Below are 14,832 nucleotides of genomic sequence, written 5' to 3' on the forward strand. Positions count from 1 at the left end.
AATAACCGAGATTGACATGATTAATTTTTTAAAAAAAGAAGGGAAAGAAAGAGAGAAAATTTTATATAATTTCTCTGCTTATTAAATTATAAACAATGGAATTTTTTAACAAAAAATATACAGAAGCACAAACTGTTTTTATTAAAAATACATTAAATGTACATTTTGTTACAAGTGCAACTCTCCAAGGTAACTCTTTTTCCGAGCTTCAAACAAAATTACAACTTTCTTCCTATTACGATAGAATGCATTATGTATCCAGTCAATTTCTCATTATCATGAATAAAGAAACTGTAAAAACGATGTACGTTTTGTATCTTTTGGGAATCAGAAGGATAATTTTTTTGTTAAAATTCTTTAATGTCATACGTATAAACTCGTGCTTTTGTAATTTCCAATACTTTAATCATATAATACTTACTTGGCAGACGACGATTAATTTTTTCTGTAGCCCTCTAAACAATTGTTTATCAAAACAATTAGATCTTTTCGTTGCTCCTGAGCGTTCCACAATTTCTTAACCGACCATAATCGCGTTGTTCCAGATGGCTCGTACCTTGTGGGGACGCAAGGAAGAGAATAAAGGATGGTTAGAAATCGGAGTACTTTGTTTCGCCAAATTACAACTCTCTTCCATTACGAGAGAATGCATTATGTATCCAGTCAATTTCCCATTATCGTAAATAAAGAAACTATAAAATCACGATGTACGTTTTGCACCTTTTGGGAATCAGAAGGATAATTTTTTTGTTAAAATTCTTTAATGCGTCATACGTATAAACTCGTACTTTTGTAATTTCGAATACTTTAATCATATAATACTCGCTTGGCAGACGACGATCAATTTTTTCCATAGCCCCCTAAACAATTGTTTATCAAAACAACCTTACAATTAGATCTTTCCATTGCTCCTGAGCGTTCCACAATTTCTTAACCAGCCGTAATCGCGTTGTTCCGGATGACTGTACCTTGTGAGGGCGCGAGAAAGAGGGGCAAAGGGGGGTTAGAAATCGGAGTACTTTGTTTCGCAGGGCGCAATATAGCCGCTTGAGAGTCGCCTCTCGTGCGCAATAACAAAGCCCCGGCCATAAGTCGCGCGAGACGTAATCGCGCGAGGATATCGTTGTGTCTTATAAAACTTTTGCAATTTTGAGGGAGGTGTGACTGACGTGTAATAACCTCCCCTGCTCTCCTTCCGCCGTCGGCGGTGGCTCCGGACGCGATTTCCGGTCCCGACACGCGCCCCGTCATCCCTCGCCAGGATCGCCGGCGAACGGAGGATTTCACAGGCTCCCGACTCCTGACTCCCGACATCGATTCGCGCGAGGCTCCGCGTGTTCGCAAATTAACTCGGAGTGGAATCCAGCATTTTTTTTTCTTTTTTTTTTTTTCTCTCACATCCGAGATGCGAGAACGGGGGATCCGCGAACGCGGACAAGTTAAATTAGCCGACCCGCCATTCTCCTTTCCCTCTCGTCCTCCGGCAAACGGCGAACGTCGTTTCGCGTTACGCGAAAATTACGGCGGCGCACGAAAATAATATCCAGCCGCTCGTCTATTAGAGCAGACACGAGGTCGTAACTAAAGAGGGATCAAGTTTATCGCGCGGATAGCGCGAATATCGTATAGATTTCCTGTGTTGGAGAGAGAGCCCTAAGTACAAAAAATAATAAATAAGTACAAATACAATTTTGATTGATTAAATATTTATTTTTTTTATATTTATATTTATTCATAACATTGTGTACGCAAAGATCTGCTTTCTTTGTAAATTTGGAGCACGTATCGATTCGAATAAGGGTAATGTATGCGAGTACAATGTCCGAGTATTACTTAATAGTTTTGATTTGTCCTAAATTTGCAATATTAATATATTTAGATTTTACTGGAAAATAGAAACTCTGCTTAATAGCACTTTGCTAAGTGTTTTTTGTCGATATTACGAGCGCGTACCATGTACGTGCAGATAATCTAGGACACGTGAGAATAGTAAAGTTCATTACGTTTCATTTGCGCCGCGCTAATGAATTTCTGGAAAATAATATCTGCGCATTTGACGTAGATTTCGTTTCAATATTTATTACAGGTAATGATGCGGAATCGTGTTGAAACAATGATCGCTAAGAAAGGCTTTGCTATCATGTCCACTAACATATATTAGCTACCTGTAAAATCTATTCATTTGATAATGTCATAGAAATATTCCGTGTAGGATGAACATATTAAAGTGATTCGGATAAAGTTGTGTGTTTATACTAATTTGTATGTATTGTAATTTACTCTTATATTTCATATCATGATAATGTTCTCGAAATGTTAATATAGTTTATTAACATTGACTTGTCTACTCGATTTTATGATTGTTAACATCGATTATTAATATTAAATTAAAAGTGAAATATGCTGCATATAACTTTGCTGCATTGCGTTTATATTATAAGTTTTCTCATATTTCCAATATTCTTTTTAGTCTTGAAAATTTATATAAAAAAATCTGCATAGCATTGCATATTTATAAAGAATCTAGGCCTTTATAAACTAGTTCAAACATATATTTAAATTTGTATATAAGCCAGGTCATAAACACATATTTAAGCGTACTATGCAATCAAATATGAATTATTGATCATGCAAAGGCTCCTGTCATGATTAAACAATTACATTGACTTTACTGACTTAATTAACAATGCGTCTTGTAAATATACTGCGATAACAATGGGCGAACCTTACATTTTTGATAATTATAATGGTTATAAGAATTTGAATAGTGAAACAATGAAATTGTGAAACAATTCTGAACATATTACGAGTAAATAATATGTCAACTTGAATTCAATTTCAGAAAAAATTATCTTGTCTTGTGCCTGCCAAAATTTCTCTGATTTTTTCTCCTGTTGTTAAATCTTAAAATCCGGTAGATAATCGCGCGACAAGGTTAATAAGACTCGAGTCGAAATTACAGATAGAACAAAAACAGAGAGGCCGCGAATAATCATAAATATAAGGTAATCCCCCCTGCTATCGGAGGATATTACAAGCCCGACTTGGAAGCGTAACGATCCCAACCCCTCGGTTTTATCGCCCCGTAAAGCGATTCGCTGAGAGATATCATTCTGTATTTAACGTACAGTCATACGAGCCCTCCTACGTTTTGCAGCACCCCGTTTGATAAATGAAAATTTGTATTTTACGTACAATATATTGATAGAAAGTGATTCGCGACGAACAAAAGGCTAGATTCTCAATACGATTTCATTTTATTGTTTATCGAATGGTCGAGCCAATGATTTCATGATTGCATCGAGAATTGTCGCCGATAATGTAATCCATCGTATAATAGCCCGTAATAGCGACAAACGAGTATCACGATTAATAGCAATTAATCGCTTGAGTTAATTATTTACATGACATCTTTACTTTTGCCATGATTTGAAATTTAGATATTCAGACATTTTCTCTCGTGAATTCTCTTAAAAATATCCTTTCTAATTTAATGAATTGTCGATTAGATTTTTCTTTCATTGTCAACTTGCATTTAATTTAATGTAATTATTATAAATTTTAAACAGATTAAAGTAATAAGCTTGAGACTTGAATGAATACTTTTGCGAGTTGCAGCATATTCTCGTATTCTTTTTATTTATATAGATATTTGTACTTAAAATAATATTAATAATATAAAGGAAAGAGAGATAGAGAGAGAAAATTATTAAAAATATTAAATCATCGCGAGATACAATTATAGAATATTAAATCGGTTATAAATTATAAAATACTTACGATATTCTATAAATTATTACATTATGTTCGACATGGAAAGAAAAAATAAAAATAAAAAATAGAGGGAAAAACATTATAAAATCTATAAATATGTATCTTATAAATGGAAGGAAAAACATATCTCTCGAAGTCTAGCTTTGGATCTTTTAATGAAATTAATTAATGCGATCGATATCCGATATAATCGAATAATAACAACGCGATATTAATACGAAAGACGAGTTAACCGATAAGTATATGTCAAGAATCAGATTAGCATTCCCAACTGCACCGTCGTTCTCTGGGCAAGATAGACAGGGCAGTTGGGATAATCGCATCCAGCACCGACGTGGCATTAAGCGAGTGCCATTCTCAATCGAAACCTTTCCGAAAACAACGAGGGAAGACGATTATTGAGAATGCTTTTGGTGACGCGTCGCGAAGGTACCACTAAGATGCGTATCTGAGACTCGGTCAAAGTGATCCTGGAGCTTCTATTAACAATGAGAAAGGTAAATTGATGGGGCAGAGGGGTGCTAAATTCCAGAGGGGACAAAAGCAGATGGAGAAGGAGAGCGATCGAGGCGGCGCGCGATGGAGAGAAACTGTCCTCCGCTGTTGCTTTCAATAATTTGGGAGTCTAATGTTTTACCCCCTCGGCATCCGAGAGAAGCGTTTTGGTGGCCCGGGGATGCAAGAGAGAAAGAGGGTGAGAAGGAAAGGCTGGAACGAAGCGAGAGGACGCATAAGGGGAGCGAGAGAGGAGACAAATTGACACCTGCACGCGAGAATGGAATCCCGGGACTGAATGTGACGGGAACGAAAGCACGGACCGAGGCACGGAGGCGGAGAGAGGCGATTGAATAATGCAGGCGTAAAGTGAGGAATCTGCTTAAAAGTCCGATCGTTCAGTCTGCATTCTCCAATTGTCCCTTGTTGCCACGGAAAAAGAAAACACTCGACGAGTATTATCAGGGAATACTTTAGTTAGCCAAAAGAACATTGAGATGATGAAAAATATAATATAATTATTAACACACTATTCAATAATTTTCTCCATCGAATCGATAAGAAAAATCGAACTCGAAATGCTCTGGTGGCTTGATAAATAGCCATCAAGCGGGGTTTATTTATCATTAAAATGATAAAAGCAATTTTTGATGTTAATGTAATATTGAAAAAAAGAACATATATTTTATATAAAGAAAAAAAAAGATTCAGTAAAAAATTAATTATTAATTACGATTTGTGGTACGAAATAAATTTTAAAACTGAATCTTATATTATTATATTATCTTAGAAATTTCTATCATTTTTATAATTTTTTGAATGCACGTATATGAACATGATGCTAAGAAGTTTCTGTTATTTTCATTTGATCAACATCGGAAAATTTTTTTTAATATCATTATGAAATTTTTTTAGACATTTTTATTATGAAATTTTTTTTTTATTTGTCATGTTGCTTTTCTCATTTTGAAACGTAGATAGATTCTCACATTATGAATAAAGTATTTACTATTCTGTTATTCTATTATTCTATTATTCTATTATTTTGTTATTAAATATTTCTATTCTTTTAAGAAACGAGTTATATACTTCGCATTATATTTTTATTGCGCAAGAAAGAGATTTATTAGTTTCGCCATGGTATATTACGCATATGTCGCGAAGGATCTTTCGTTTCACTGACACTCATACCTTGGTTCCGAAAAAAATAAGACTCCACGAGATTTATTTCGACGGCTTACTTCTTATCCCACTTAAGACATCAGTCTTTCTAAGCCTATTACGCGCTCCTTTTTTTACCACTTCTTTTTTCCTTTAATCTGTACGTCTTCATGGCAACTCATAACATTAACATATAAACTTTGGAATATGATTCAATGTATCATAATTTGTCGCTATAAATATCCGCCAAAAGTAGTTTTAGATTGACGTGCGAATCGATTTATCCTGAAAACATAATTCGTATTTTAAAAATGACGTTGGTTATCAAACTTTGTATTACGAAGTGATATAATGATAACTAAGTCTACGATTTAAGCCACTGTTTTTAACATTAGTGACAGTTATTTCCTAAATCTCTTCTTACTTTATTGCATCTACATGCAAACAAAATAAATATAGATTAATTTTTCTCGAACAAATAAATTATTTTAATACATTATAAACTATATTAAATTGTAAAAGACCATAAACAGTAGTGAAATGATTTTTCTACTCTTCTATCTCTCAGTTTTCTTATAAAAATTATATAAATAATATTAAAAATTTATATTTCCTATTTTTTAGACTATAACTGAGAAGAGGTAATAACTGTTATATCTTAAGAATTACTTGATATTGTATATTTTATAATGAATTAATCCATAAAGTATACATTTTTACATGCAATATAAATGCTTTTATCTCTTTTACACATTTTATAAAAAATTTAAAAAAATATAATATTCTCTCTTACAAATTATTATTATATTTTCTTATACAAGGTAGTGCATAATTGAATTTTTGCTTTATAAAGAGAATTGCGTGAATATTATCTGGAGAAACCAAAAAATTTTATGTAAAACATATGTTACTAATATATACAAAGTCAAATTTAATTCGCTAAACTATGCCCTTGTCTTGGCAGGGTGCATCAGATGAGAGTACGCACTTAAATGTTCTCGTTCTCTAGCGTAGCAACGTCACGAGCGACCGTCAATTGCGCAAGGTACAACGAGCTCGATGCACTCCAACACCTCGCATAAAATGATAGACGCGGAAGGCAACGAGGCATTCATTATGCGATGCTCTCCGCGTATGAGCGAGTTTATATGTGCGGTCTTGTTTGCGTTGTGCTCAAGGCGAGGGAAATTAAGAGACCGGGGCAAGTAAGCGCGAGGATTACGCGGAACAGAAACTCGTACAGCGCAGCCAGAGTTTACGACTGTTTACAGTTGTTTCCGGAGGTGTTTATGTAGCGTCCAAAATTGAGAAAATCAAGAGCCTCGGCTCCGGCAGAGCTGTAGAAATTGCAGCGGGAAAACTGCAAGTACGCTAGCTGCGAGCGACATGAAAGGTGACCGATATCGAAGGGTTGTATCCTGAGAAAATCAAAAGCGCCGAACCGAGATCTCAGAATATCTTCTTGAATCCGTAAGGGGTAAAAGGAAAAGAGCGTCCCCTTTATCAGGGGATTCTACGAATATTGACGGCGGGTATTGACTTCGGCAGCAGCATAAATCAGATACCATTGGGAAATGACTAAAGAAGCAAGAAAAAAAGAAAATATAAAAAACTATCGAAAAAGTCTCTCCGCGAAGAGATATCTTCAATTTCGAGAAAACAACAAATTAATAAAAGAACTTGTCAAAACAGAACCTTAACGAAAAATAACACCTCTTGATATTACTTTTATTTTACATTTTAAAATAAATTGGCACTCTCTCTCTCTTAAAAGCTTTTTCGATCGTAAAAAATAAACTCGAGGAAAAGTAATATTTTATTATTTCTTGCATATATTTACACATCTTCTTTGATCATATTGAATAATTTCGAACAATTTATTGCGTATTTTCTCAGATTCATTTACAAATGAGTTTCGTGAGATCTTGGCAAAAATTTTAATAAGATATTTGAGTCTTTTTTATTTCTACACAATTTTCTCTTGATATAAAAAAGGGATAATTTTTGTGTCACGTTTAATATAAAATTACATTAGTTAAATTTTGCGAAAAAAAGAGCGAGAAATATAATCGATCGAAGACAAATTAAAATTACGAATTAAAAAGCGAATAAAACTTGAACGAATGATCGCTGCAGGTGCAAAATATCGAGGTCGAGATAGTCGATGTGAGAAAATGGCGCTGCTGCGGTTGAAAAAAAAATCAGGGCGTGAAGATGCAACATCGTGGATCACCGGGACGAAAATGGATGAAATGCCGACAGAGAAGGTGAAACGTGGAAACGAAGGGTTGGGCGTTGGGGAAAGACAGAAGGGTGTTCCTTGGAGGGTGCTCGCGAAGCTGCCTAGTTCGACCGTAGAGTTTGAATAATGCAGACTTGCACAACGCTGCTTAAAAGTGATCGGTCCATCCCCTCCACCGTCTCTTCTCACCCCTATATCCTCTTCGTCTCGCCGATCCCTTTAGAATCTCACTTCCAGTTCGTCTAAGAGTACGAACTAAGATTGATTTTAGATTGGGTGGGAATTGGGAATAGTGAGCCTGTTACTCTCTCTCTTTCTCTCTCTCGAGCGGGTTCTCCGTCTCTCTTATCGTCTCTCTTTCTCTCTCTTTCTCTCTCTTTCTTCGTCGTACCATTTGATTTTCTTTGCCTTCCCCTGTTTCCTTCCAATGTACATACGAACATGTGCATTTACATAGCCGGGTGTAATATGTTTATGTAACTGGAAAAGGCGTTGAGTAGATGCACTGTATTTACGATCTCAGTCGAGATTTATTCCCCTAGCGATTAGAATAAGAATAGGCCAAGAATACAAAAGGTTGGGATTTTAATTCTTCAAAAATGATGAATTTTATCTTTCAACAATATTGTATAAAATTTATATTTCAAAACACATGTTTAAGATGACATTTTAATGATCTTATTTTTAATTGATTACTTGATTTATTATTATCTTTGTTATTGTACTTTTATCTTCTGTATCACATTTAAGAATTATATAATGGACATTAACATTTTCATTCGTCGCATTCATTTCGCTTTCACGCTCAATTTACATATTTTGCTGCGCCTGTAATCGCCGCGCCAGTTCGAATGGAATTATGGAAAGAACGTCCTTTGTGGACGTGACCGTATATAAAAGCCTGGTCTCTGAACGAGATTTATCCTGCCGACGATCGACTCTCCCAGGGGAGTATAAAAGTGCCAAATTAGAATGGTACAGCGGCTGGGCCAGTGTCATGCCTATATAGGGCACGGCGAAAGCCCGCATTGCGGAATGAGAGATCGCCTATCACTGGCTCCCCTCTCCCCTCTGCGAGACTAATTCATGCGAGATCATAATTCCAAGTGATGCGAGGATATCGTATGAATCGGAATGATCATTTAAACTCCCATTTGAATTTAATAGCTTGCTGAAACTCCCATAAGATGCCTTTGACGATTTATACCAACTGATATATTTTATATATAACACTTTATACTTGTACCATTACGATACAAGAATTCTTGTTTTATTTTTGCTCTCTCGTTTCGTGGAGATTTTTTCACGAATAAAAATTTCAGTAGAAAGAAAATCAGTTTAAAAATGGCAGTCTATACATAGATTGTAATATACTCTGCGAACTTGTTACTTCATTATCTTAAATTAAATACATTCCGTCTTTCTGTTTATCTATTATTATTATTTAATTGAGATTAAGCTGCATTATTGAAGTAGTTTTTAATAATCTCAGAGCATGATTATTTTTTCTGCAATATATTTTTAAAAGTTAGAAAGTTAAATACTTCAATAAAAGGAAGAAAGAGGGAGAGAGAGAGAGAATATTTTATACGAAAATGAAAAAGAACGACTTGATTGAAAACTTTATTGAATTTTTTAAGATATCTTTAAAAATATTTACTAAAAGAGAAATATTAAAATTATGACGAATATATATTTTATGTGTAGAATAAGAATTAATGTATTATTGCAACTAGAAAAAATGTTTTTGAAAAGACATTTTTTGAAGATAATGCTAAAAATATACGTTATCATTTCTTCACTTTTACATAGATATTATTATTTATATATTAAAATTTATGGAACTGTATGTGAAAATATTTCGATCTATTATATTTTTTCATTTCTCCCTTTCTCTCTCTAGTTATTTTATTTTATTATATATTTTTTATTTTAAAATCTTATCTCCTATTTTTCTCGCAATTCTTTTTTATTTTTCTCTTATTTTTTATTATTTATTTTTTTCATTTATCTTTTATTATTTTTTTATAATTTTGTACTTGCATTAAATATCCAGTCGATCCAGAAATCGATTAATCTTTAAGACATATTTTGTAACTTGTCGCAAAATACACTCATGATCTTTTAAGGGAAAAAAACAATATAGAAGGAAATAATTTTGTACTGTTACTGGTGGAGTTTGATCATATACACGCGATTGTTTAGTCATGGATGAAAATTGCCGGCAATTTTTGCGAACCAAAAGAGATAAACGGAATAATAACCGACGAGATGCATTTTGAAAATGATTCGTGTGAGCGGCAGTACTGCAACAAACTGGCCGCAGCTTTTGCGAGATCGATGCGCCAATAATTTCCTATGACGATTATAGCTCGTTCGATTCGCCGACATTATTCATCGGACAAAATACAGAATAAAACAACCAACGGCGAAATCACGTTAAAAGCTTTCCGCCTCTTTCTGTCAAAATGATTTTATGCTTCCCTCGTTGCCATCTCTCTTTCTTTCATTTTTTTAAATCTATATCCATCTATCTCTCTTTGAATTGTCATTTTGCGCTCTTTTGCCTTTCATATAGTCTTTCCTTGGTATCCCCGCTTTTCCTATCTATCGTTTCGGTCTTCTATAATTCAACATTCTAGCGTTGAAAAGCGTGCGCGAGTAAATGTGAAGCGTGGGTGCAATGAAAAAAACAGTGGAAGAAAGGTGAAACATAGGATGAAACAGGAAGAAGCACCTTGGAAATAAATTTCACAGCCAGAGTTCATGAAAAGTGCCGGTAGCCGTTAACGTAACACATCGAAATGCTCTCTCGTTCCCCCTGTATGTGATGTATGTAACAAGAGCTTGGTACGTTGCGAGAGAGAATGGACGAATTCTCGGATAAAAAGGATTAATTGCTCTCTCTAACGTTATCCTTTTTTCAATGGAAAAACCAATACAACGAGTCATTATCCGAAACTCTGGATAAGAAATGAGCGCAGTCGGGGTGAAATCGATCGAAAGGGAAATCTCTGTTCATATCGTTTGCCATTTCAAAAGAAGATACCTTAAAGACAGCTATAAAAATGCAATTTTAATTTGAAAATTTTTATCTGTTTATGACGAATCGATATCTCGCACATGAGGCGGCAATCAAATGAGGAGAAAATTGAAAAATGTGAATTATTTAAACATATTGACAGAAAGGAATTTTTATGAATATATTTTAAAAGGGTGAAATTATCTTTTTTTAATACATAAAAAAACTTTTGCATATCGTATATATAAATTTCTACTACTAAATTTTTATGAATATATTTTTAAAATATGTTCATAAAAATTCTAGTAAAAATGACGAAGCAAAAGATATATTTATAACATCGCATATGAATAAAATCACGTCTTTTCATTTATTATTATTTACGTTGCTTCGTGATTCCTTAGATAGGCCGAAATTGGCGCACGTTTACCATCGAGCGTTTACCATAAAATATCAGAACATGAATTCGCCACGACGGCTCCGCATGGCGAAAGTGAATTTTCAAAATCTGCTTTAGACACGGAGACGTGTCGAGAATTTCGACCAACGGATGCGGGACTGGTCAAATTTCTATCACGCTTATTCGCAAACTTATTGGTCAGAATGAGACGATCGATGCAGAGGCGTCATGGCGTCTGAAGCGAATTTTACGTTTCTCTAGAAAACCATTACCGATGCCGATTACTGCTGGTAGTCGGCTCGAATGACACATTTATGAGCGAAATAAAAGTCTCGACAACAGGGGACAGGAGTTTGTAATGAGGGTAATGGCGCGTTGGGAAACGAGTGGAGCCCGCGGAATAATGTCTCGCAGACAAAACGTCATTACAGAGGAAGATCGTTTTAGATGCGCATTGAACGTATGTCATCGCAAGGCAATCGAGATAGCGCAAAAATGAGTACACTAATGACTAACATAAGACTCGATGTATAATTCGTTTTAAGTGATACTTGAGAAGTAAACGTCGTATCTTTATACGAAATGTTCGCGATAAAAATTATATAAGGACATATTTTAATTTAATATATTCTTTACCTATAAATATGTTAAATTAAATTATTAATTATTTAATTAAATATATAAATTATTTATAAATGTTAAATCATAATTTAACATTTTTGTTTTATTTTTCAGAGCGCTGGCTGGGGAGGAGAAACCTCACCCTGGTCACCATGGTCGAAGTGGTCCCCATGTACGAGGTAAGTTTTCCATAAACAGATTGTTTGAATTTTCTCAATTTTTATAGTGTCCTGAGAAATCTTATTTTTATCATCGTAATTTACAGTCGTATAAAATGTCTTTCAAAAATGTCTGCAATTGAACTCACGAGATTGCGCAAAATTGTATTTGTTTTAATTTAATAAGATTTTAATTTTAAGCATGAGAGAGAGAGAGAGAGATTCGCTTTCAAGACATCTCATTCTATTATCTAATATATTTCTTAGGTATGTGTATCTTCATCTGTGCGAAATGAAAATTTTTATTTTTCTCGATCAAGAGAGATCGTATTCGAAAACAAACTCTGCTATACAGAGAATGTTACATCCGGGTCGCGCCACATATTGTTTGGTAACAGCGCGACTAAAAGGGCTTCCATAACTGTGGTCGGCCTTTCGCATGCAAGACATGATCCAATCCCCGCGATTTCTCATCGCCAGTGTTTCGTACGGTTTCTAATATTGAGTCTCCTGCTGGTAACGCAGCCGGAATGTTAAGCGTTCCGGAACTCATTTTGGTGGCCACCACCGGCAATAAGTTTGTTCTCGACTCTCACCCCGCTCGTTTTTCAGTTATACAGAAGTGGCTGGAACTGCGAGACGTAGCAATTTATGGCACTTACAACTTGCGAACTGCACTTGGCCGGGAAAGCTTATTGTGTGATCTACAGCGTTCTACTTATTGATGTTTGTACACCACCTGCACATATCTTCGTCTCTATTACAATCTGCGATATCGCTAATTACAAGTATGAAGTGATAATGCGATTATATACGATGCCGTAATTAACGTGATTATCCAGCGATTTTATTTTATTTATTATTGAGAAAATGATAATATATCGCCCATAATAGCTTATTATCGCAATAAATACACAGCCTTTAGGTAATTTAATTAGTATTATAAAGTTAATAATGCTAAATAATAGGTGATATAAGCTATTGCATATTGTGCTTGATGCATTATTTATGAGCGGTTTAAAAATTTCAACTGTTTCGCGTAATTTATTTACGTAATTACAAAGCTTCGTAATTGAGATTAATCAGTATATGGTACATATGTACGTACGCGTACGTGCCATGTATCATTATTTCAATTAACTAATTGTTTACGCATTGTTCAAAGTAGATAATTACTCTTCGTATAGAATAATGCAATCGATATCAACTTTTCTAAAATTGGAGCCAAGTCATGATCGATTTACATATACGCACAATCGGCAAAGCATTCAATAATGATGCCTACTGTATCGCGCTGTAAATGATCCACTGATTCATTTTTACGCACAAACAAAGGACTCTATGTACGTAAGCTGGAATATACGAACTTGCTTCCTAATCATTGATATTTTCACTATTTTCGTTCCGCCAAATTGAGAGTGCTCGGTTAATTTGCGCTCGATATTTAACGATTGTTTTCCATTAGCTTTGCTGCTCTATTTCCCGTGTCAAGTCGCTTCTAAAAATTTCCCAGCGCGATTTTCATTACTTTGACATACGTCTTTCATGAATTGTAACTATATTTGCACACAGTGTTAGAAGACATCGTGCTAAATAATTTCAAAGAATATCTACGAATCGTCTTCTCGATTTTTTACGTATTACTGGAACGGTTGTTTAAAATAACTGCAATCGAAATTTCTCGCGAACTAAGCTCTAATTAAAGTATTTTTGAAACTGTTTGAACAAAAGACTTCGAGACGTTTAATACGTCTATAACTATAACATTAATTGTTATAGTTAACAAGAACACTTTATGACACAAGTGACACTTTCATTTTAGTAGCAAATATGTTTTGCGGCAATCTCGGAGCAGAACTAACTTATATTCGTGGAGGTAATGCAATTTCTAGCGAATAAAGATCGCTCGTGGAATTAGCGTGAAGTAGTGAATTGAATTAATTAACTATGCGTCGCGCTAGCACGTGGCGATGAAACGTAATTAAACTCTTGACGATTTTAGCGCGACTTGATTATGAAAAGTTTATCGAGTAACCATGCCTGGGAAAGACACGCGGTCAAAGTGCATTCAAAAATAATTCACAGTCGTTATATTTAATTCGCCGATATAAATAAGTCTCTCCTCGTCTTTCAGGACGTGCGGTGGTGGAATCTCACGCCAGCAGCGTCGATGCAGACGTAAACCGTGCAAAAACAGACCCTGGATGATCAAATATAAAATCTGCAATCCTGAGGTGAGTGTTTTCAAATGTTAATTTAACTTAAACATTTGTCATCACCTTGCAAATATGGAAAATATCCTCTAAAATAATTTTCTCATCGTTTCGTTTCTCGTATTTTCAGTACAATAAATCTTATTACTCCACTTGTGATTAAATTTATTGACATAATAAGTGTCTAATTGAAATTTTTAAAATATAAAGTAGGTTGAAGTAGAGAAGTTGTAGTTGTAATAAATGTTAACGCGCAGAAATTCGATAGAAACCGTCCTGTTAAAACGATTTTAATTTTAGCCTAATTAGAGCGCTTTATCATAGTAAAAAAAGAACAAAATAATATCGCAATCTATCCAACATCATATGCATTTACGCAATTACTATCACGGAGGACGGTGCTAAAAACGAAGTTAAGTTATTGAAAATGACTATCGAAGGTAGCTAATAATGTCTCATAAAAACAGAATCGTTTTTCAACTTTACAAAAAATATTTAAAAAATTGCGATATGTATAAGAAGAGCAACGTTTCGCGTTAACCTCAATATATTCAAAGTGAAGCGACTTACAAAGTAGTTCTCGATGTGGTAAATTACGATTGATTTTCCGTTATGCAAATATATAAAGACGCATTCTAGTCACTTTTCATTCACATATTCTTTATATATACGTATCCAATGTAGAGTACAAGGCAACTAACTTTCTCTGCAATTTAAAATAATCGCGCCTCTCCGATAAAAGTAAT

General features: G+C 34.5%; 1 protein-coding gene across 2 annotated transcripts in view; it reads left to right on the forward strand.

Moving 5' to 3' along the window:
• The window catches only part of LOC105256162 (protein madd-4), a 190,475-nt gene that overhangs the window by 119,277 nt on the left and 56,366 nt on the right, over positions 1-14,832 (forward strand). For both annotated transcript variants that reach the window (XM_011265865.3, XM_011265867.3), the window contains exons 3-4: positions 11,830-11,894; positions 14,008-14,107. In XM_011265865.3, coding sequence (XP_011264167.1) covers positions 11,830-11,894; positions 14,008-14,107 — 165 coding nt within the window. The remainder of the gene's footprint in view (positions 1-11,829; positions 11,895-14,007; positions 14,108-14,832) is intronic.

Source organism: Camponotus floridanus, unplaced genomic scaffold, assembly GCF_003227725.1.
Source record: "Camponotus floridanus strain SB8 unplaced genomic scaffold, Cflo_v7.5 scaffold87, whole genome shotgun sequence".
Taxonomy (NCBI): domain Eukaryota; kingdom Metazoa; phylum Arthropoda; class Insecta; order Hymenoptera; family Formicidae; genus Camponotus; species Camponotus floridanus.